Here is a 24155-nt window from a genome sequence, read left to right as displayed (position 1 = left end):
GTACATGTAGAGCTAGTGAAACTGCCGCGAGCATGCTATGAGCGCAGTATGTTGTCACGTTCTTGCATGACACGCGTGTCAGGATTATCATGTTTGCACCAGTCATATATTTCTTCATCCACTGACGTCACGTAACACCAATTTTGGTATAAGTGGAGCTAGCGAAACGGCCGCGAGCGCATCATGAGCGTGGCATGTTGTCAGGTTGATACATGACATGCATTTCATGACTTTTATGCTAGGGTTGGTCGCTTCTGTTCGGCATGCAATCATGTCATACCATACCAGTTTTGCAACACGCCATGTGAACAAAACCACCGCAAGAGCTGCAGGACCATGAAACGTAAATCATGACATTCATGACATACATGTCATGATTTTTGTGTTATGACTAGTCAGATATGTTCTTCACACAGTCATGTTATGCCATACCAAGTTGGGTATTGATACCATTATCGAAACGGCCAGGAGAGCTAAAAGTCGTAGGCGGCTGGATAGATGGATAGATACGCTCAATGTCGCCCAAGTTTGCTAAGAAATGTTTCGCATTTAAAACATTCTTTTAGAATTAACAGCACATGTGATATTTTATATGCAACTGTCAAAATGCCATCCGGAGCTCAAAATAGTCTACCTGAATGCGACAGCAAACCTCGGTGTATACATTCTGCGTCCCCCCGCTACCACGTTTATAGAATAGTGAGGGGTAAATGGCTCTGTTCTGGCACACTTGGTCGCACACTACCACCTGTAGGTAAAGTAGCGTCAGCTAATTAAGAGATAGCTAATACAGATAGTGTTGCATAAATCTGGCAAGTGATTGCTAATATGACCATACTGTTGCTTCATTATTAAAAAAATGGCTTCTGTTTCCACACCTTTGCTACTGTATAGGTCATTCACTCATAAACGCAGAGCTCTCTGTATTTAATATAAATGAATTTACATCCTCTCCTATACATAAAGAGGAACCATATTCGCTTTGAATATATTTGTATTTAGTATGAGAACATATTTATCCTTGAAACGCCTATGCGTGTACAGTGATTTGTCACTCTTCAAACCTGCATTTTTTTATTTCTCTTACGTATGCATAAATTTGTGCTAAGCATTACACAACATGTGTATGCGAATGTATTTTTGTGCATACAGATGGTTAGCTGGCCTTCCTTTGTTGTAGGTAGTATTTTGTCGCCACTTTCTGTTTGCAGTCTCGCGAAATATGTGACCCGGTTACGCCTATGTTCTCCACATTTCGTTGAACCAAGGTCATGTATTGCCAACCTCCCAATTTACTGTAATCAGAACCAGAGATTAGAACATTTATAAATAAATAAATAAATAAATAAATAAATAAATAAATAAATAAATAAATAAATAAATAAATAAATGATTTGATTGATCTGTGGGGTTTAACGTGCCAAAACCACCATATGATTATGAGAGACGCCGTAGTGGAGGGCTCCGGAAATTTCGACCACCTGGGGTTCTTTAACGTGCGCCCAAATCTGAGCACACGGGCCTACAACATTTACGCCTCCATCGGAAATGCAGCCGCCGCAGCCGGGATTTGATCCCGCAATAAATAAATAAATATAAAGTAAATAAATAAATATCCTGTTTCTCCTGGATCTCGTTAATTTCACGCCTCCACAAGATCCGCGAATACCACAACGCATGCTTCGTATTCTAGCCTGTATGCACGCGCTCGTTATATGCATTGAACAAACTCACTCTCAATGAGCATGTACAGCCCCTGCTGCGCAGCTGCTGGACTCTACAAAGCGAGCGACAGGTCTGCGAAGATGCAATTGCGTCCGGCTCGTTTCGTTTCGTACGTACCCGAGGGCGAGTATACGAAACACTCGCTCATCGAGCGAGTCTGAATCCGCGGTGGCGCTCGCGTCCGGTTTCGCGGTCGCTGTCAATCACACCCGGTTGTTTACAGCTCTCTCTCGCACGCAGGTCGTGACCATCTCGAACAATCGGTTCGTCACTCGGTGGGATCGGCTGTCTGACGCATCTGCAGCAGCCTCGCTATTGTACCACGCCTTGTACGTGCGGTGAGTGAGGAGGATTAAAAAAAACTGCTGGAGTGGAAGCTCCCGCAATGCCTTGCCAGCAGAAGTGAAGTCATCTCTTCCCACTGCCAAGATGGCGGATACATGCTCTTTTCTGATGGTGCCCACTTAAAGATCAAGTGGCTTTAATATGGTAGGCCAGCTTGGGCTATACCTGTTTAAACGAAGAAAGGATGACTTCCTATCTCTGGTCAGTGTGCAATTTTCGTTATGGTCTTATGTCTTTTCTTAGTAGAAGGACTTGCATCTTCTTGCGTTACATTCTTGTCAAAATTATTATTTCAATACTGTTCTTCATCGTCAGTGTTGTGTCGCTGCTGGCGCATGCTACAGTGCCTTTTTGTGCGGCTTCATACACAATCGTGCCATCGAGACAGATGTCATGCTGCTTCGAATCTCTGCATCACCACTACCAACGGCTGATAACTCCACGCTCCGGTAAGGTACGCTTTGATCGTAAGCCTGGCTAGTAAAAACTAAGAAGGATTAAAGAAAAATTGCTGGAGTGGAATCTCTCGCAATGCCTTGCCAGCAGAAGTGAAGCCATCTTTTGCCCCTGCCAAGATGGCGGAAACATGCTCTTTTGTGATAGTGCCCACTTAGAGATCAAGTGCTTTGATATGTTAGTGCAAATTCTACGATAGTTTTATATTAAAAGACAGTTTGTTCCCGACGAGATAACACACAGAGACGAGTATGGGTGACTGAGTTTCCCCAAGTACTTTGCTTCCAATCGGAGGCTCACTAAGGAATACTTGTCTTGTCTTGGGGTTTAACGTACCGAAATCGCCATTTGATTATGAGAGACGCCGTAGTGGAGGGCTCCGGAAATTTTGACCACCTGGGGTTCTTTAACGTGCACCCAAGTCTGAGTACACGGGCCTACAACATTTCCGCCTCCATCGGAAATGCAGCCGCTGCAGCCGGGAATCGAACCCGCGACCTGCGGGCACTAAGGAAAACTAGTAACACTAAGACGCACTTGGAGCACTATGGGACCCGAAAAAAGTTTCCACGTTACACTCGTTGGGCGTTCGAGAGAAACGCTCCGTTCTTAATCGCTGAACGGTGATACTTTATCATGCCCCTAGTTAGATGGCTGCCGCAGCCGCCATCTTGCCAGAGGCACGGCTTCACTCCTAGGCAATGATTTACACTCCAGCAATTTCTTTCATCCTCCTTGGTGGTGAGCGCAGCGTGTATTCGCAGCGCCGCCTGTGTGCGATATAGGAGCGCAGCGTGTCTCTCGCCCACTTGACAATCACGAGCGGATTTAGGCGCTCTTTCCCTTTTTACGCTCTTGTAGCCTCGGGAGCCGATAAAGAATGAACGTTACGTGTGGGTCTAGTGACTAAAAAATAAAAATAAAATAAAAAACGCGCTTGACGACTCAGGCACCGTCTTGCTACTTACCCCCGTATTCACAAACACTCCTCCACTCAACTTTCACCCTTCACTTAACAGTGTTGAGCACTGCGCCACCACTCGGCTGAAAATGACGCTGCGCTTCTCAAAAATTGCAGCAGACTATCGCTGATGTGCAGTGACCTTCTGTACTAGAGACGGCGCTCCCGTGGGCTTTTTCAAGTGAAGGCGAAGCGTTGAGTGAAGGAAAGTTCTAGGATACGGGGATCAGAGTTGCTCGAAATAATCAGGCTGTTCGGGAGATGAGCGTGCGATGCGATGGCTCATCGTTGCACGGTTGAGTGACGGTTCCTGAATAACGTGATACGCAAACTCGATTGAGTACCAAGCTATAGATTTCTTAACGCATGCACCGTTCGCAGGCGAGTCACAGCGCAGTACCGTGTTATTTGAGCGCAATACGGCCGACGACAAATTGTTTTGCGCTAAATATTACAATCATTGTCAAAGTGCGTTTCAAGTATGATTAGTAACTGCAACGCTCCGCTTCAGAGCGGACACCACTGTGCTAGAAGACAAAGCGTGCAGACACGGACGCAAGAGGAAAAGTAGGACATGAAAGACGTCGACTAATTCACTCTTTTAGCAAATTACGGAAGTACCATATGCAAACATGGTACCGCATGACAGTACCGCTCCTCCGTTGCCGGTCGTTGCGTTTCTGCCAGTGGAAAGACATCACAAAATATATATTTCTTAAAATTGCTGTGGGGTTGTGGCACCTCTTTGTCGCCTGTCGGCCTATACGCGTTATTAACTCTGATCCTGCAATTCGGAGGACGCATTTTCACTGCGAATAGAAACGGCAAAAGCACGACAAGCGAGAAAGAAGGAGCGATACCATACTGTCTAACCATATTTGTGTACCGTATTTCCGCAACTTGCTATAGGATTGAAATGCCAAAAAGGGCAAATACGCCCCACCTAGCTCAGCTCTAGCTATTCCAAGCTTCATAAGCTATCCCCGTCTGTAGGGGCCTGGTATAGTGCATGTCATAAACCGCCGATGCCGGCTGCCGAATTTCAATACTTTTGCGTGAATGTCCTTGTATGGTCATTTCAGCGGTGATTTTCTCTAGCTTTGAATGCTAGCCACTATAGCAGGACCAGGGTGGCGACTCATTTTCCGATCGTTTCGCGTATTTAAAGAAACCTCAGCGTCAAATATACAAGTACGTCAAAGCTGACAAATCGGCTACTGCGTTAACGTGTACAGTATCACGAAAAATAACGTGGAAAGATAAATGGTTGTTTTTCTTTCCTATTAACTGAACGAAATTCAAGCGAACTTCAGCATTATTTCATTACTCTCACGTAGTGCCCTTGCCCCTGTCTACAGTGTACTTGTTTATTATTGAGAAAGTCTACAAGCACGATTGCGGCCAGTCATGAATGCGCTCCTTAATGCTTACTGTCCTACGCATGACGTAATGGAGGAGAGAAAGCAAACAACAACATCGATAATGAACGTCCTTGATATTCTCCAATAAGCTTATACCGGGGCCAACAGCACAAATTACAAGCAAAAAAAGAAAGACTAAAAACTTCCAGGGGAGATATCACAACCCACACTCTCTGTACACCGCTTCATAGGATGAGGACTTACAACAGTATACACAAGTGCCAGACACCTACGTATAGGTCGCGAGGCGGGCCTTCCGAAACATTTCGTCAAGGTCGGCGCAGAAGCACCACTGCTGCGAAATGTACTTCTATTGCTGTTTCCTCTCTGGCTTCAGAGAATGGATGAACGCCAAAAGTGTGCCTGTGTCTTTCTGTATCGTGTTTTGTTTTTGTTGTTTTTTTTTCAGTACCGAGGTGCACTCCTCTCACTCTACCACTTCACGATTTACTTTCCTGTCATGAAAGTTTCGTAGACGTAGCGAAAAGAGCGATGGGGAATCCCCCTTTCTAACAGCGACGCAGAGAGCTAAAGAGCCACATGCATCTTCCCAGCTTCGATACAACTAAAGCGCAAAAAATTCAAAAAAAAAGTGAACAGGAAACTAAGAGCTCATTACCACACCAAACTTGTTAACATAGCTTGTGATTGCTCCTCTGGTCGCAACGAACACTTTAACGATCAACGCTAACGTGGTGGTTTATGGCACGCCAAGCATCGTTCTATTCGTTTATGTATAATTATAATAGTATCGCAAGGTCATCTGGAAGCACCTCCTGGACTTTTTTCCACTTAACGTCACTCGATCTTGTGCGTCTCTATCTAACCACGTCGGCTAAATTATCGAGTCTTTAAGTATGTCCAGGTGATTGCTGCAAAACATATATCATCAATGGAAAGCTTGGCATACTCTGTTGGTACGAGTGCGATAACTACGAACCACAAGGTGTGTCTGATTATGCAAACGTCTGGAATAATCAAACTCTAGATACCTAAGCTCCATTTGAAGGTATACTTGTACCACTGCACGCATTGTCATGGTATGCATAGCTCTGTGATTTCTCTTGCCTACTACTCCCTATATATAAACTCCTTCTTTTTAAATGCAGGGGCTGTGAATAGATTCTACTATCGCTTGAAGGACGTACCTTGGGCGACAAATTACACGTGTACAACTGAGTAATACAACATACAAGGACAACCGCAAGCTACTAGATATTCGTACGTCCTCTCGCCTCCAAAATATATACATTTAGGAGGCTGTCAAGCTCCCTTTCCTCGCTTGAAAGTGATAGCAAAAACCAAAACCACAACAACCTTAAGAGATGAACAGCTTCTCAGACGTCTTGTGTGAGTTATGTTGCCATATTAGGCATGTTTAGTGAGAAGCGACAGACAACGAAGCCCTTCAAATCAAGCTCTTTCCTGGACTCTATAGTCTTGGCCTTTATTACGATTCTGTCCAACACAGAAAAACTAGCGTTGAAATTGTCTTCTTTTGTGTATCTCTTACACAAGTATTGATTTTTTGTGTGTGCTAGATTACTGCAGTGTTAATGTCAAACCAACTAGCCGAACAAGCAATTCTTTCCAAGCTCAGTCTACACTGTGCAATGTTCCCTGTTGCGTAAGTACATTTTGTAGAACTTTTCTCGCCGATTGCAATATGTTTTTTACTGAAACTTCAGGGCGAGACCTATGAAACACAGCTTTCGAAAGTGCTGTTCGTCCTGCTCAGTGTGGGTAGGCCACGATGTCGCACTTTCACTCGGCCATAACTCAGCATCAAGTGAAGGGCCCCAACATGCTCCTAAAGGACGCTACAGGTATACACAAACAGCAAGGACCTGCAAGCTTGACGTGCGTATGGGTCTTCGTGATATATACACGACTGACCTGGTCGTCCATACCTTAAGTATAGAAAAGCCAGCCACAGGTCAGGTACTATGTAAAGAAGGAGAAACCGAAACGGAGCGAAACTTTGGAAGGTGGCGTCGCAGTGACGTTCGTGTTGCCGCACGCTGCGAACGCACCACGTTGCCACCTACAGCGCACCATGTGTCTTCTTGGCACCAGTGTGGCTTGACTCTTGCTAAGGAGCGATGCTGAAATAGCAAACATTTATTCTTCTAGCTGTACTTCGATTGGCTGTATTCTGTTGACTGTACTTTGCACTTCTTTAGCGTGACAGCGTTAAAGAGCTCGTTGGTGTCGGTGTCGGCGTCGTAGGTTGTGAGCAAAAAATCATGATCTCATGCGTGACCGAAAAGTTGACAACGATGCAAATGAAACAAATGAGAAAAAACTATGGGTCAGAGTGGGGACTGAACCAGGGTCGTTTGGGGCCGAGTAGGGATTTAACCCGGGTTGTTCGTGTGGCAAGCTAATGTCCTTCCAGACTGCCCCGCGTCTGCTTGCGAATACAGTGCAAAAGAACTTCCTCTGCTTGGAAATGAAGAGAAAGTAGCTTTCATGCTTTACGACCACATGCGGCAACATGACATACAGCAGTACTAATGCGTGCTACAGGCGCCCAATGCCAGTGGCTGTCAGAACATCTGATTATCGTAATGGCTTCGTGGTTTGAAACCGGTCACTTACTACAAAAGGCATCCACGCTGCTGGGCCCATTCCCTCAAAGCTACGTAGTGGGTGCAGAGCAAGTTCGAAGAGGTTTCATGCACTAGAAGAGGAGGGAAGTTTAAGCGGAAGGACATGGAGGTTAGCCAGTTCTTAGACCAGCTGGCAACCCTGTGCTAGAGAAAGGGGTGAGGAGAATAAAAGATGATAAAAAGAAATGTTGCAAAGAGAGAGAGATAAAATTACAAAAAAATAGCGACAGAAAAAGTCAACATCAAAAAATATGACACTAGAGCCTGTCTCTGAGGCCAGTTGTCCACGAAAAGCATAGCAAAGCTTTCAAAGCCTTCTGGGCTGAGGATGGGCTCAGCCAATGACCCAGAATTCTTTGTTCCAACAAAGGCCGATCATCCAGTCTATACAGAGCTGCAGTTAAGTGTTTGAAGTACGCACAAGGCACAGAATATCGCTATTGCGCTCAACTCCGAAATGCGAAGCTTTAGTGTACCCTAATTTTTATATTGACTGTACACTGCACTTTTCGTTGAGCAGCCTGCGAGAACGTTTCACGCAAGCAATTACCTTCGGAAAATCACCGCATTTTCACATTTACTTCGCAACACGACGTTCAGTTCAAGGTTTTATTTGCGGCCATTTTTTAAGACGCTCGTCATGCTTTTTTATGAGTTATATGTCTTCTGAAGGCTCTGACACTCGATTCACTAACTGAACTAGCACAATCCAGTCTTTGCCTGAGAGATACCATTTGCTAGAAAGCCATGCAACTCTTTTTTTCTTCATTGAGACATCATCGTGTGGATTGTTTCTTTTTTCTCCTGACCTTTGTGCACACTCAAACCGAAAATGTCAAGTTGTCTTTATTTTTGCTATTTACCAATGCAACCTCATCCATCGTGGCAAAAATTTCTTGCATTTGGTGCATTAAGCCACGTCGGCCAGATATGTCGCCCACTGCTTGCAAGCGGCATTTGGTGGGCTGCCATGTAGAAGCAGCGTTCAGCCCGCTATACGTTGTTCAAGACGAAATGTAATCCTGGGAGGCGTTTCTACGGTGGAGTGATGTGTCTGTGCAGTCCTTTTTCTAGTGTACATAGTGTTCCAAAACGCACAAGCTTCGCGGACTCGTTGCGTCGTGCTTTCATGAAACTTGTAAGGAACCGTGTTTGCCGTATATTGTCCCATCTTGAAGAAGAGATTAGTGGACGTAACTCCCCGAATGCAGCTCTGAACTACTTTACTACGCCGGCAGAGTGTTCTTAGGTGTATTTGATAGAGTTACCTAGTGCTTATCACACACTGACTGGTCATGTTTCAATTGGTTATCATAGCCAATCGATGAATAAGATAACATTATAACTTGCAACTTGAGCCATTATTAAAGATCAGCTTGCATTTAAACCAATAAGCGCTGCCACCAGCTTCTCGTGACATGAACCCGCCAATAAAAATATTCTTTACATACACTTTTTAAGATACGTTGAAGGTATATAACGCATAGTCAACATTTGTCAACGTATTTTTCAAACTTAATCACAATTTCATAGCCACCTCTGACAGCTAGTACATTGTCTGCAAGAAGCACCTTACCTATCAGTACCTTCACTTTTTTTTTACTGCTTTGCGCCAAGGGCGCCCTTTACGGTAGTTTATTGACCTCCTCACCAATGGCTTTTTACTACAATCTTTCGCCTCTTTTGCTCTCATATAGAAGCACGAGATGCACTCGCGAATTTAATGCTTGGAAGTGCTTACCGTGAAAGAATTCACAGTATCGTCTATTACACACGTCTCGTAGACCAAGGCTGGGTGATACATAAAAGCACGTGCCATACTACCACTGAACGTGAACCCGTTGCAATACCCCGGCTCATATCACGGCACCTTCATATGCGAGCGCTTCAACGAGAACCAAGGCAGTGAAACGGCTTCAAAAAGTGAGAGCAGGGCCGAGAACAGTGACGCTAACAAGGGGATAGCACGCGAGGCATAGGCTATAGGCTCTGCAGTATCGGAAATGCAGCAAGATAAGGACAGAAGGCGGGGTACTGACCAGGCAAATATTTGCTTTCCGGAGTAACGCCGTAAAAAGTTTAGTTACGACTCTAAACAAGGGGAAGGGAAACATTCTAGGGGTTGGGACAGCGTAGCCTATAGTTGATCATGTACTTCACGCGCAGGATCGAAAAGGAATAAAGTCGAGATAACGGCCGTTTTTACGAGGCCCGGGTTACGTACACGCGACGCTGCATGCAAGCGTCCGCACTCGTATACTTTTGTCTCTTCTCAAGGCGGAAATGTCTCTCGTAAGAGTAAATGGAGTTTCTTTACGACCACCTTTAGCAGAAGGAGAAAAGTAGTGTGCTTCACTGTAGACACGGCAGCCTATGTGAACGTTGCTCTTGGCACGACACGTTACGAAGTGGCGCCACAGAGACGTTATACCTCCTGGTCCACCCTACATACTACGCATATAGACACATATAAGTGCTGTTGGCTATGCCCCTTCGTGCGGTTATATTTTTTTCGTGTTTTTTCTGCATTTTGTTTTCAGTTTCCTGTTGGAGTCTCGCGAACTTGCCTGTATCACACGTTTCACAAAAGAGTTGCATCAGTTCTCGTAATTGCGTTCTTTCTACCGTATCTTTTTAAGATTAAATGTCACTTTTCTTTTCTACTTTCTCTGTCGTTTTCGAAGTTTGTGCATGCCGCCTGAACCTACCATGGCGGCACACGTAGTTACGTGAGTGATTGAGCGAGTTCAACTTTACTGTTAGAATTTAGTGCATCTAGATGCAATCTCACCAACACTGCTTGATGCTGATTGAGGGCATCCCTGTTTGACCTCGCATGATCATCAACCTCGCAAGTTGTACGCCTTGTAACGAGCGGCGCTCTGCTACAATAATGTGAGCTCCTTTCCTGCCAAAGCTGCGTAAAATTTACCAACATGGTTACCGTAATTACGCTTTTGTTTGCGTCAATGCTCAAGTGTGCTTTCGCTCCATGGTCCATATAAACGGGCATGGATACGTCGATAGAGTGGAGCAAAAAGCTGGGCACATTGAGAAAACCGAGCTTGCGAATCTCCATAACAAGATTGTATTGATTGATTGATTGATTGATTGATTGATTGATTTGATATGTGGGGTTTAACATCACAAAACCACTGTATGATCATGAGAGACGACGTAGTGGAGGGCTCCGGAAATTTCGACCACCTGGGGTTCTTTACCGTGCACCCAAATCTGAGCATACGGGCCTACAGCGTTTTCGCCTGCATCGAAAATGCAGCCGCCGCAACTGGGATTCACTCCCGCGACCTGCAGGTCAGCAGCCAAGTACCTTAGCCAGTAGACCACCGCGGCGGGGCAGCAAGATTCTATTTGTGGCGGGCAAATGTTACATGCTGACCTCCACCATCGACGTTATCGACGCTTTAAGAAACGGAGCAGTGGCAATTCAACATACGAGAATCACTGGGTGCCCATGACAAGCTCTTCCTCAGGTGTCACAGTAGTACGGCTATCAAGAGTTTTCGTCGCACCGTCGGTAGAACGCATTCATGGACTTCAGTTCACATTGGGCAAGCATGCTGTCGTACTCAGACCGCACGAAGCATGTAGAAAACCCGAGCCCCCGAAGGAAATTTATTGTCTTATTTGTCATTTCTTTTGTGTGCCCGAGCCAGGTGCAGGAGAGGAAGGTTTTTGGGGACAACCCCCCCCCCCCCCGTGACAGGTCAGTAACTAAGAGCTTCTCGTGAAAAAGATTAATGATTCAGAGATATGGTGCATCCTACCGTGGTCGCTAGAGTAATTTATTAAGACTATTTTATGAGGGCGCTGAGCGGTCCCTGAATGAACGAAAGGAAGTGTATTATACATGTAATTTGTACAAAAATGAAACGTAGTAGGCAAGCAAAAACAGTGTATTGACCTTAAAAATGAACACTAGAACATCAATTCATCTCTGTGCAGCCGAATGTCACAACTTGAAGGGAAAATAAAATAGATTTATTGCTAACATTTGGGGGAATTTTACACATTCATGGGTATTGGAGTGGGCACTCGGTTTGTATGAAACGACTAGAAACCAGGCCTGTGCCTTGCTTATTCTGAAGGAACGTGTGTGCTATCGTCGAAAGAAACCCTCTTCGCCGTGCGTTTACAGCTGCTCATCGAGGTAAGTTCACAATATCAGGCGTCTTTTCTGGAGCCACGAGATAGGCGCCTCTATGATGCTTGCGGCATACTTCCGTTAAACAGCGTCGCCGCCACAGTACGTACAAGGTGACTGTATGTATGTATGTTTAGAAAAAGCGCTGAACTATTTAGTGTACTTTGTTCTCTGCTAATAAAGAGCAGATAGATGTCCCTTATAAGATAGCGTATATGTAAGCAAACCTATAGCCTCTGTTTGAAAACCGTGTTTGACGATTCAGGGTACTTTGTACGCTATACTATGGGAGAGCAAACAGCTGTCCCTAAAGCAGAATTACGATGACAATGTTGAAAACTTTTTTGTTACAGACGTCAATAACATTTCAACTGGACATTTTTTTCTTATACATAAAATAATGATGTTGACAAAACAGATTTCATTTACGTGAGCATAGATATGAGATGACGGGGAAAAAACAAGTACATTCGATGATGCACACAAACACAGCGACACAAAAATGAGTCACAAAATATTACAGCTCCTGTGTGTTTAGAAAAAAATGGTTAACGATAAGGAGCACTAGGTACTCTACTATGGGAGAGAACAAAGCCCTCCCGTGCAAGAGCTGCATTTCATGCTGTATAGCCTAAATCTTCGACTTGGACTAGTTGGCAATCATGGTTTGTTTAGAAATAATGTTTTAACGATTTCGAGTACTTCGTACTCAACTATGGAAGAGCACCGAGTCATCCCGCTAACCTCGCAAAAATATTATCAGATTGTACGTGAAATTGAGCAGCTACAAGTACAGTGAACGTATGCTACTTTGAAAAGCCACTGGTCATGTACCAGTTGGGTGGCGCGGTGTTGCAATTGAATCAGAACAGATAACACCGTTAAAGTTAACTTAAAACAAAAAACAGAGGTAATTTATATCAAAATCCCGTCTATGTTTTAAATTAACTTTTTGATGCAAACAAATATGTGTCTATAAACGTTGTTATGTTTAAAGGATTTCTCCCAGTTGAATAACACGCAGGCATTAACTCAAGGCGTGGCCACTCATAAAAAAATTACAGCACATCCACGGAGTGAATGATGATGAGTGGGGGGAAGCTTCGCATGCTTTTATCGGTAAACCGTGAAGATGTGAAATGGCGGTGCTTGGAGTGTTCACTAAATGAACAGACAGACAGACAGACAGACAGACAGACAGACAGACAGACAGACAGACAGACAGACAGACAGACAGACAGACAGACAGACAGACAGACAGACAGACAGACAGACATACAGACAGACAGACAGACAGACAGACAGACAGACAGACAGACAGATAGATAGATAGATAGATAGATAGATAGATAGATAGATAGATAGATAGATAGATAGATAGATAGATAGATAGATAGATAGATAGATAGATAGATAGATAGACGAACGGACGGACGGTCAGGCGTACAGAGAGATAGACGGACTGACAGACATACATACAGACAGACAGACGAACGGAAAGGTGGACGGAAAGACGGACGGATGGGCAAAAAACTGCGGCTTTTGGTGACCCCTCTGCGTCGCCTGACGCGTGGTGGCGTTCAATGCATTATAGCCTGACGAGCCAGTTTATTAGCACTGTCTAAGCGCGTTCTCAGCTGTTTTGTTAATCTACCGATGCGTCGCACCATCTTGTGGCGTCGTATAGAACTCAGAGTTGGCGGCGTTTCATATTTGCATTGCCAAAATTGAACACTATACACCAAACTTTTCGAAGGTTTCGAAGGAGCTTAGATTTTGTTTCTTCATTATCTGACCTAGTTGACAATGGTACTCACGTGCGCGCGTCTACGCTAGTATTCACAATGCTCTTGGCGCAGCCATCTTTTATGAGACACCGCAGTCTTGCTCCAATACGTCTCCTCAATCAATCGCATTTATCAGTTGTATAGTGACGTAAGAGATCGCGCTAGCGACGTGCTCTATTCCCTTTTGGACTCACTATGAGTCGAACGCCTATTGTTATTGAATGATATGTGGGGTTTAACGTCCCAAAACCACCATGTGATCATGAGAGATGCCGTAGTGGAGGGCTCCGGAAATTTAGACCACCTGAGGTTCTTTTAGCGTGCGCCCAAATCTGAACACACAGGCCTACAACGTTTCCGCCTCCATCGGGAATGCAGCCGCCGTAGCCGGGATTCGATCCCGCGACCTGCGGGTCAGCAGCCGAGTACCTTAGCCACTAGACCACCGCGGCGGCGCCGTCTATTATTATTCACAAAGAGGAGCAGTGGCAGTATATGACGAACATCGGTGCCCCAAGAAGCGCGAGCTTGCGTGTCGCCGTCGAGTCAATGCCACCGACGGCGGTAGGACAAGCGAAAACGAACGCATGTGCGACGCCTCACCGTCAAAATGTTTACACCAGCTTCACTGGCCTTTATTAATCACAAACAGGTAAAAAAAACTCGGTTTTTTTTTTCGAAAACGGCACAAATACGCATGGTACCAGCCCACCATCGAAAGTTGAATTAGTGGGACTTTCACGTACTGCACCGTAATGTGCCAGTTATAAGAGAGCAAGAGTAACTAACGCTCCACTCGTACCGTGGAACATGTCGCTCGTTCATGCTATTTTTTTCCCGGTTTCTTTTCACACCTGATATCTTGCATGGCACGTGGCGCTGTGACTAATGAGAGGTGCAAGGCCTGGCATAGCTAGTGTAATGGAGCCGATGCAGTGGTAGCTTCAGGGTAGATTGTAATCCACAAACAGACTCCTTGGCTCGATCCGCTCATCGCCCTAGCCATATCGGGTCGTACTAGAACACTGTGCCAATTCACCGTACCGACACAACCCGCCTCAATGAAAAAAATTTGATCGGACGTCATAAGGGCGTATACTGGGTGCACCATGCGTGAAACAGTAATTTGAAGCCCACTTTTTTGCCGCTCGTTATCTATGCCGTCGTTTGAACAAGTATTCTGTTAGTTCATTCATTCATTGTGCGCTCAGCGCAGCTGAAATAAATAAAGATTCCAAGGTTCTGTTAGCGAAGGGCCGCGGTTGTGTAAAAACGAAGGGGCTCCGATTGTAACAGCATTCACCGCCAAATTAAAGATGTGTAACTGCCGTAATTGTGGAATGATTACGCGCAGGCCCCGAGAGTTCGACATCTCCGCTTATTGTGACACTTTCTTGTCCGATCAGTATTGTTTTGTTTGTTGGAAGGTTGCTTGCGACATATCTCGAGTGGCGAGGCTTTTACGCAATTTACCGAAATTTCTGTTTCAAAGCAAACTTTTTTAGGGGCGAAGCTCCTTAGGGCGTGGGCTGTGCATCCCCTGTATGTAGCCACCTCTAGTTTAGTTCTTGCAGTGTTCACTAGATGGCGGTACCGTCCCCTGTATGTAGCCACCTCTAGTTTAGTTCTTGCAGTGTTCACTAGATGGCGGTACCGTCTCCTGTATGTAGCCACCTCTCGTTTAGTTCTTGTAGTGTTTACTAGATGGTGGCACTTGTAGCTGATGATGAAAAGATGCAAGATGTTATAAACTAGAAAGCGGTACTTGTAGTTGATGAAAGACGCGATATCTTATAAAATAAGAATGATGTTACATATGGCGCGTGTCATTGGTTGAAGGCAATCGTTCGATTTAGTGCGGCGACGTACGCTAGGGGAAGCGATGTAATAAAATCGAGTGGGCAAAATGTACAGAGGATTCTTGGTTTACCAGGTTTACCTCCGGAGCTTCGCCCACTCATCATCATTCACTTCGTGGATATGGCGGTATTTTTTTATTGAGTGATTTGCCTTGTGAAAACATTCTGGTCAACTTCATGATTACCTGTAATCTTTCGATTATTTGTGATGTATAGCGTCTTGTTGGCGTATCGTGAAATGTCATTAATGAAGCAAAAAAAAAGAATTATGAAAAAAACGCTTTACGACTTTGTGCGCCAAAACCACAACACCCTTTCAGGGCTTGCCGTATAGTGAAGCTGCTCCGGTAGTTTAGGCCATCTGTCGCTTTTTGGCGAGCACTGGCAACACCCGGTAGACGAATCACTAGCATTTGTTCTCCATGAACACGTGATTGTAACGAGTGGGATTGAACTCGTGACTTTCGGGAGCCCCACAACGACTCTGCCATGTATATACTGCGGGGGTGAAACACGGCTTTACGTTTTTTGTTAGGCTGGGAACTCTAAATCTCGCTTTCTCTCTCTCTCTCTCTCTCTCTCTCTCAAGTACGAGGGGATATCACGTCTGCTCTTCCGTCTATCCAGCTGGCACGGAAACAGCGCCGAGCCCTGTACACTCTCAACCTTCATGACCTCGCTGCTGCTCGCACGGTAACCTTGTCGCTGACGATTCGTGCGCTTGAACACGGCACTTATACGCGGCACACCGTTACGCCGAACCGGTTCATTCAGCTTTCACTTTTGTTTCTGTCGTAGGTGGATTCATTCATGGATTCCGCACCTCTCTTACTCCACCACCAACGAGGAAAGTGAGAACGGGAAACGACGTTCGTGGAACGTAGATTACGTCGTAGAACTCCACGCCAGTGTAATTCATGCTGGGTGAGGACAAGACGGGAAGTCATTCGTGGTTGAAGACAAGACGAAAGTAGCAAGGGGACATGTACGCCACGCCCATGGTTATTCGTTTCGAAGAGGTGATGGGGCGGGGCAAGTGTCCCGCAGTTTTCTCTCTCATATACCCAACGGTTGAGTCGGCAAAAAAAAAAGACAAGCTTGGCAAGTGTTGAAAGAAAAAAAAAGCGTTAATGAAACAAATGCATGCTTCTAACAACGAACTGCCTATGATACCTTGCTTTCTAAAGGTGGTAAACTATTATTCATACTCAACATTAAACATCCTCGGTCGCCATTCTGAAAAAGGAGCACAGACTCAGCGCACTAAATATGACAGCACAGGTCTTACTGATCAGAGGTGCGGATCTTATGCTTTAGCGCGAGGAAGCACGATGACACAGCTCTGCTAACAAATGTGGTTTATATGTTATGGTAACAGCGTAAATACCAATGTGTAAAAAAGAAGGAAATCGTGTCGAAATCCCCATCGCATGACATATCGTTACACAGCATCAAACAGGCGCACTAAGTAGTCCGTGTCGGCTTTATTGAAAGGTATGGGGTTGACTCGGTGCCCCCCTTACACAAATGGGGAGGGGGACCGGAAAGGGGAACTGCCTTTTTTGCTCTCGCGCTGAAGGACAAGGGCGACCTGAAAATGAAAGTGGTATAGCTGAGGTGCTGGTGGCGGTCGAAAAGACAGGACGGCATGAGGGAAGGGGGGATGCTTATAGGAAATGCTTGCCCCCCATGTGCTGTTGATGGACGAGCATTTTACAGAAATGCAATTAGAGATGGCTTAACTATCTTCCAAGTTACCCCGGCACCTTTTTGGGAACAAGATGCCTCCGAAGCTGTAGTGCATGAAATGCCTATTTTACAGGCTGGGGAACAACGTTTTAACGCGGGAGCGTTAAGGCGCTGGTTACGCTGAAACTCTTGTTCCGGCTTTGGTGTCGGCGTGTTTGGTTGTGAGTGAAGAATACTCTTGTACGTGAGCAAAAAATCAAGAAAGACGAAAATAAAATAAATGATTATAAACTTCCATGTAAGGATCGCACCCGGCAGCCTACATGGCAAGCAGGTGTCTTATCAGAGAACCACGCTACTGCTTGAAAGGAATTCGGGAGGGGGGCAAAACAAAAATACAGGATATTCACGGACTGAATGATGATGAGTGGGGTGAAGCGTCTGTCTGTCCGTTCGTGCATCCGTTCATCCGTCCAACCGCGGGTCAATCTCTCCGTCCATGCGTCTGTCCGTCTCCACGTCGGTTCGTCTCTATAGTGAACACTCTAAGTACCACTATCTGACGTGTTTTCATCATGTATTGATTATATACAAGTACCGCCATCTAGCGGACATTCCAAGAACTAAACAAGAAGCGGCTACTTACTACACACATCGAGGACGCACCACCCACGGCTTAAGGAGCTTCGCCCTTAAATGTCTATTCCTACGGCACATACCCGCTCTCTCGGGTATATGCCACCGCTGGTTACGAACATAACGGGAAACGAACGGCTGATGTCATGAGGAGCTTCGCCCCTAATACGAATCAACATGTAGTGGAAGTAATCTCCCTAATATTCCTTGGCAGAAACGTAACATCACGCCAGGCTTAAAGACATCCGAATTGTGCGACGAGTGGGTGTTCTAAAGGCCCACCCCTTAAAAAGCGTTCAAACGTATGCTTGCCAGAGTTCTTCTCTAACCATGAGCATGCGCGTTTCAAGTATAGCGTAGCATGTACATCATTGAATGCGTGTTCTCTTTCATGGTCCAGCAATTCACGCTGCTCTTCAAGCACCAAGTGTTCGGACGAGCGTATACACGCTGGGCACGTGGGCTCATTCACAACAAGCGCCCAATTATCCAGCACCCCCGCATTCGACCGGAAGGTAGACGTGCCGTCCGAATGCACCCTTGCCTGTTGAGACAAAGTACGCGTGGGTTCGGTACCCAGAGCTTACAAAAGATGTGCGCCGCATCGCTCAGAGTAAGTTGCACGTGTCGCTTGCAAACGACGAGTGCGGGAGTGCCGGCAGGAAGTGGCCCCGTGGGTAGATTTGGAAAGCGAGCTGGACTTTTATAAGGGCATTTTTATTATCCCTGGTTACTTATTCATTAACATTATTTCTTGGTGTGCTTGCAAAATAAAAAAAAAGAATGTGGGTATTGTACTAAAAGTACCAAGTACACGATTGCTATAGGAAATATACGAAACAATTACACGATTAAGTTTCCTATTGACGAAACTGTCCCCTGTACGGAAAGCCCCGTTTGAAGCGGTTGTCTGTGTGCTTCAACGGCGATGTTCGCTGAGTCGTTCTTTCACTGTCAGCACTCTCTAGCTTCAGGCTAACGTCCCGCGTCTTCCTAAGCATACTCTATTATCGAGACGGCTTACTGCGCTCTCATAGATGAGTTCGAAGTACTTGAAATTGTTAAACACTTTTCAATCCGAAGCATTTCTTAGCGAGCTTCGGCGACTTTGAGCGTATCTATCTATCTATCTATCTATCTATCTATCTATCTATCTATCTATCTATCTATCTATCTATCTATCTATCTATCTATCCGCCTACGACTTTAAGCTCTCGTTGCCGTTTCGATAATGGTATCAATACCAAACTTGGTATGGCATAACATGACTGTATGGAGAACATATATGACTAGTCATAACATGAAAATCATGGCATGTATGTCATGAACGTCATGATTTACATTTCATGGTCCTGCAGCTCTTGCGCTGGTTTCGTTCACGTGGCATGTTGCAAAACTGGTATGGTATGACATGAGTGCATGGCGGACACAAGCGACCGACCCTAACATGAAAATCATGACATGCGTGTCATGTAACAACATGACTACATGCCACGCTCATGATGCGCTCTCGACCGTTTCGCTAGCGTCACATATACTAAATTCGGTATTACGGTACGGGAATGGATGACAAAGGTATGTGACTGGTGTAAACATGATAATCGTGAGATGTCGGTCATGTAACAACATGACTACATGCCAGGCTCATGATGTGCTGGCGCGCTAGCTTTCCTTATACCAAATATGGTTTACGGGATGTGAATTAATGACGAAAGTATGATACTGGTGCAAAACATAATAAACAAGCTAGAGATGCGTGTCATATAACAACATGACTACATGCTACGCTCATGATGCGCTCGCGGCCATTACGCTCGCTTCACATGTACCACACTCGGAATTACGTGATGCGAATGGGTGACATAGGTAAATGACTCATCTAAACATGATAATCACGACATTCGTGTCATGTAACAACATGACTATATGCCACACTCATGGTGCACTCGCGGTCTTTCGCTAGCTTCCCATATGCCAATATTACATGACGCCAGTGAACGACGAAAGTATGTGACTGGTGCAAACATGATAGTCTTGAGATGCGTGTCATGTGAAGTCTTGACTACATACCACAGTGAAGGCGACAATACATTTCGACGTGACGCTGTGCGCGTGCTCGCCGGCGTTCATTTTGTTGCGTAACGCCGGCGTTCCCACGCCAGGCGCCGGTCCGGCTATATACTCGCAGGCGCGCGGCGCGTCGCGTAGCTTTGACGCATGCGCATATCAGCGCGTCCGGCGTCCCCTCGTCACGAAAAAAAGAGACGCATTGTTGCCTGGGTAACGCATCGGTGCGAAATGCAGCATGTCGCATTTCGCATCGGTTGCCGTTTGGCCATGCCGACGAACGCTGGTGGCGCCTGGCATCAGACCATATATAGAGTGCTCGCGTTTTGCTAACGTAGCGTCGCTGTCCCCACCGTTCACGCATGTCAACCCTACATTGGAGTATATTGGGCCCTTCATGCTGCCTGCGCCCACGGCCGTTTTGCTAGCTCCACATATACCAAATTTGGTGTCACGTGACGTCAATGGATGACGTAATATATGACTGGTGCAAACACGACAATCCTGACACGCGTGTCATGTAAGAACATGACGACATACCACGCTCATAGCGTGCTCGCGGCCGTTTCGCTAGCTCCACATATACTAAATTTGGTGTCACGGTACGTGAATAGGTGACGTAGGTAAACGACACATACAAGCACGATATTCATGACACGGAAGTCAGTTACGGCATCATTTACCTCCATCTCGTAAAGTTGAGCTGATTTTAAAGTGACGTATGAACCTTTCTCATTCGTGCTTCGCATTACATCAATTCCCACTGTACGTGGGATCTGCCATTTTTCTATAAACACGGCTCCGGCTGCAAAGATGCAAAGCCTAGGGATTTTTTCCTATATCTCGGGATTTTTAACATTTTTTAGTGGTTTTGACGTCCTTCTAGTTTGATCTAGGGATATTTGTAAGGCTCTGGAAGTGTGACATTACATAGTCAGATTAAAGGCATTACCAAGTGATCACGCTCTTTCAACGGGAAAAGCTGTGAAATGGACAATTTAGGCCATTTTATTATTTTTTTCTATATAGGGCAGCCCTAATGTTTTGATGGGTCCATGTGAAAGGGATAGCAGTTTTGTAATACAGGATTATTATAATCTGCATACTGGGGAAAATTAAGCTCTTTAGCCGTAGGAGCTGAGTACGCGCGTATCACGAGCGCCAGGAGTGATTGTTGCACTTTAAACAAAGATACAGTTTGACTTGTAGTATGCATAGGCACAAGTGAAGACTACGCTCACTGCATGCCTTCTCTGAGCAATGTCTTCATGTGAAATAACCAGGAATGTTACAGAACGCTGCGAAAGTAGGATTGAAGATTTGGTAAGTGGGTATGGTTTCAATAGTGCGGAAAGGGTGTGATGAAAAGAAGCAAGAAGACTTGATATGTGGGGTTTAACGTCCCAAAACCACCATATGATTATGAGAGACGCCGTAGTGGAGGGCTCCGGAAATTTCGACCACCTGGAGTTTTTTAACGTGTACCCAAATCTGAGCACACGGGCCTACAACATTTCCGCCTCCATCGGAAAGGCAACCGCCGCAGCCAGGATTCGATCCCGTGACCTGCGGGGAAGCAAGAAGACTGTTCGGGTGTTTCAGTCATTCCGTCACGCCCTTTACATGGGAATGAAAAACTGACAAGTGACAAATAAATTTGGCCAAACAAGGAGCTGATTGAAAGTACAGAAGAAAGGTGTAGCTATAAGCCGGTAATAGAGCGCTCACTGACAACTTAAAATATTGCAAAAGGTGATTGCAAACGTGTAAAAGTGAGAATAGAGCACCAGCTGTCTAGCTGCAAGTACAAGAAAGGCATGCTCTGCAGACATGAGCTAGACCCAGATAATTTGATTTATGTATTCAATGCATGTGCAAAGTGAAAGTGAATCTGACATGCAAATCTGTCTCGGTGGCTTCAGGTGCAATTCGCAAGCACGTTATATGCCACCAGAACGTGTAGAAAAGAAATACCTAAAAGATGGTTAATAGTGAATTTTACTTTAAAAAATTACATACGCTTGTTCACAGAGTACGTTTTCGTTTATATACTTCGTGAAGAGTCAATTAGCCTGAATGTTGACATTGAAAATATTATCTAACATATGTTTTTATGATGTAGGCATTTTCGAGGGTCAATGTAGGGATAAAACGTCTCTTTCGTTTGGCTTCAATGTTCTGCTCTCCCACAGTAGAGTACGAGGTATACGGAATCGCTATTCACTCTTACCATGCACATCCGACTTCTGCTGCTCGCTCTTTGCAAAAATGTTAGTTTTTGTGATGTACGATTGTGAAAATGTAAGTGGATCGCTGAAAGCTCATTTGTCCCGCATAAATTATGTTCTGTGCATAGAGCACTTCATTTTTTAACTAGCAGCGGGCTTATAGTAGAGTACATCAAACATTAGGTCATCGAACGTTTGTTCTAAACACTTCAAGTATGTCGTCCCTACTCAGCCAATCATGATTTTTAGCATGGTACGAGGCACGCACTAAATAGGTTTGTAATATTCGGGGATTTGCCAGGGCATTAAGCTTTTTCAAAAAACAAGCTTCTAATCCAAACACAATGATGCTTTCCTTTATTATCCTTTTGCACCGAAATATGTTAGAATATCGCAACTCCGGTTACGCGCAGTTGTCCGCCACCGCCGGTATTCGTAACCACATCGTGCGAAATTAGAAAATTAAAAATCGAGCAGCAATGACCCTGTGGGGATCGCACCCGGGTCCACTGGGTGCCGGCCACTGAGCTACGCTGGTGCTTGTGACTTTTTGGCAAACTTGCCTCAGGCAGGCTTGATGACAGGAAAGCAATCGCGGTAATACGACTTATGAAGCATTTTAAAACAGCGAGAGAACAACCAGTCCTACCACCATGCGAATAGCTTAATGAGTGGGCTGTCCAATGATCCGACCCATAACAAAAGCTTGTTCTTGTTCCCCCATTAACTGTGGCGCATACCCACTTCAGCCATGATTCCTAGTTGTCGTCAGCCACTGCATGACCGATTGTCACAAAGTTCCTTGCAAGTTTTTTGCGGATACCACGCTTCTCAGAAGAGTGACAAAAAAATAGCATAGCGAATGCCAGCCTACTACCCCCAAAATTATTTTATTAATGCCCTAGTGGGCATGAGGCAAGTGTGCTTGCAGTAGTTACCAAATCAGTGTTTTGAAAATTCTCTGAAAGGCCGCTCTTCTAGCTTTCACTGTCACTGTGCTGCGCTTTCCGCGCAGGTGGTACGATACTCAGAAGGCACAGGGAAGGAAGAAGAGAATACCCGGCCCCGCATCGAAAACTTTGCCGAGCGGAGTCTTGCTTCGTCACCTACAAGTGAAGTGCACGTGTACCCCGGCGATGGCGCGCCCCATATGTCCCCGAGATGTAGCCCGATGTGCAGCATATGCGAACGAGAACTGGCGACACTAGGACCCATAGTGAGGTGTGACAGTGCAGCGATACTGGGCGCCGGTTCGTGCGACGGTGCCGACGGTGATGTGTGTGGCAGGGCTGGGAAATCTCATGGCGCAGTAACTGGTGCCGACGACAGCACCGCGCGCCAAGAACTGCCAGCGCAGATGGAGCTGTGGATCCGCTCGGTGGACTGCCAATCTCAGAAATGGGTGATCCAGCGGCTCGACGGGGCCCTCGCCGGGCAGAGGAGAACGGGAACTCGTGACCCGCAAGCGTGGGGCGTGGGAACCCAAGTATCCTCTGTCGGGTCAGGTTCAACCTTCGAGTTCTTGGCCCAGTGTTTCTAGGACTGCATAGACTAGAACATTAGAAGGGTACACCACGCCCTACGAGGCTGGCACCTTCCCCACGCAGGATTCTGTGAATAAAGTATTCTCTCTCTCTCTCTCTCTGTGTGTTATCTTATTTCGCCTATATTGAAAACAGAAGCTCTTTTCTCTGTAGTCTCTCTCACAGTACGTAAATCGCTTCCATGAACACTGTATGGAAAAATATAAACTTTTGGCAAACATGAGAGGCAAAGTTGATTCGGTTTTCAACAGAAGTAACTTGCCGCGCACGTAGAAGTGCATCTGACGTGTGGTTGCTGGATATCCTGCTCAATCCGACTGAGTCGCTGTAAGTGTTGGGCATTCCTGGTTAATAGTGCGGCCTTGCGAAGCCTTGAGGGCTTGTTTTGTGTAACTCAAAAAAAGACATAGACGCTTCTTGCAATACAGATATAACATAATGTGGCTGAAATGAGATAATTGCATCAACACAAAGAGACATTCTTTGGTGCAATTACACATTGTTTCGGAAACTGTACACTTATCGTCTCCAGCTGCAACAGTGATCATATTCCCAGCAAAGAAAGCGTTCTTCCTACCCTGTCAGATATAGCAGGCCTACACCTCGCATGGCAGTCCAGCATCCGTCTAATCTATACAAGGGGCATCGAAGGCACTCGTT

General features: G+C 45.5%; 1 protein-coding gene and 1 long non-coding RNA gene across 2 annotated transcripts in view; one reads left to right on the top strand and one right to left on the bottom strand.

The window, feature by feature from the left end:
* Positions 1-1976, bottom strand: part of LOC142766107 (uncharacterized) — a 92221-nt gene extending 90245 nt beyond the window's left edge. The window contains exons 1-2 of the mRNA XM_075867950.1: positions 1933-1976; positions 1735-1864 (exon numbers count right to left, since the gene is read on the bottom strand). Of these exons, the coding sequence (XP_075724065.1) occupies positions 1735-1864; positions 1933-1976 (174 nt within the window). The remainder of the gene's footprint in view (positions 1-1734; positions 1865-1932) is intronic.
* Positions 1977-2015: 39 nt separating this feature from the next.
* LOC142765077 (uncharacterized) lies at positions 2016-23591 on the top strand. The gene is made up of 3 exons (XR_012884051.1): positions 2016-2271; positions 2386-2519; positions 22967-23591. It is a non-coding gene; the product is annotated as an uncharacterized LOC142765077 (long non-coding RNA).
* The last annotated feature ends 564 nt before the right edge of the window (positions 23592-24155 follow it).

Source organism: Rhipicephalus microplus, chromosome 6 (assembly GCF_043290135.1).
Source record: "Rhipicephalus microplus isolate Deutch F79 chromosome 6, USDA_Rmic, whole genome shotgun sequence".
Classification (NCBI taxonomy): Eukaryota; Metazoa; Arthropoda; class Arachnida; order Ixodida; family Ixodidae; genus Rhipicephalus; species Rhipicephalus microplus.
The sequence above is the reverse complement of the archived record's forward strand: the minus strand, read 5'-3'. Positions and strand labels throughout refer to the sequence as shown.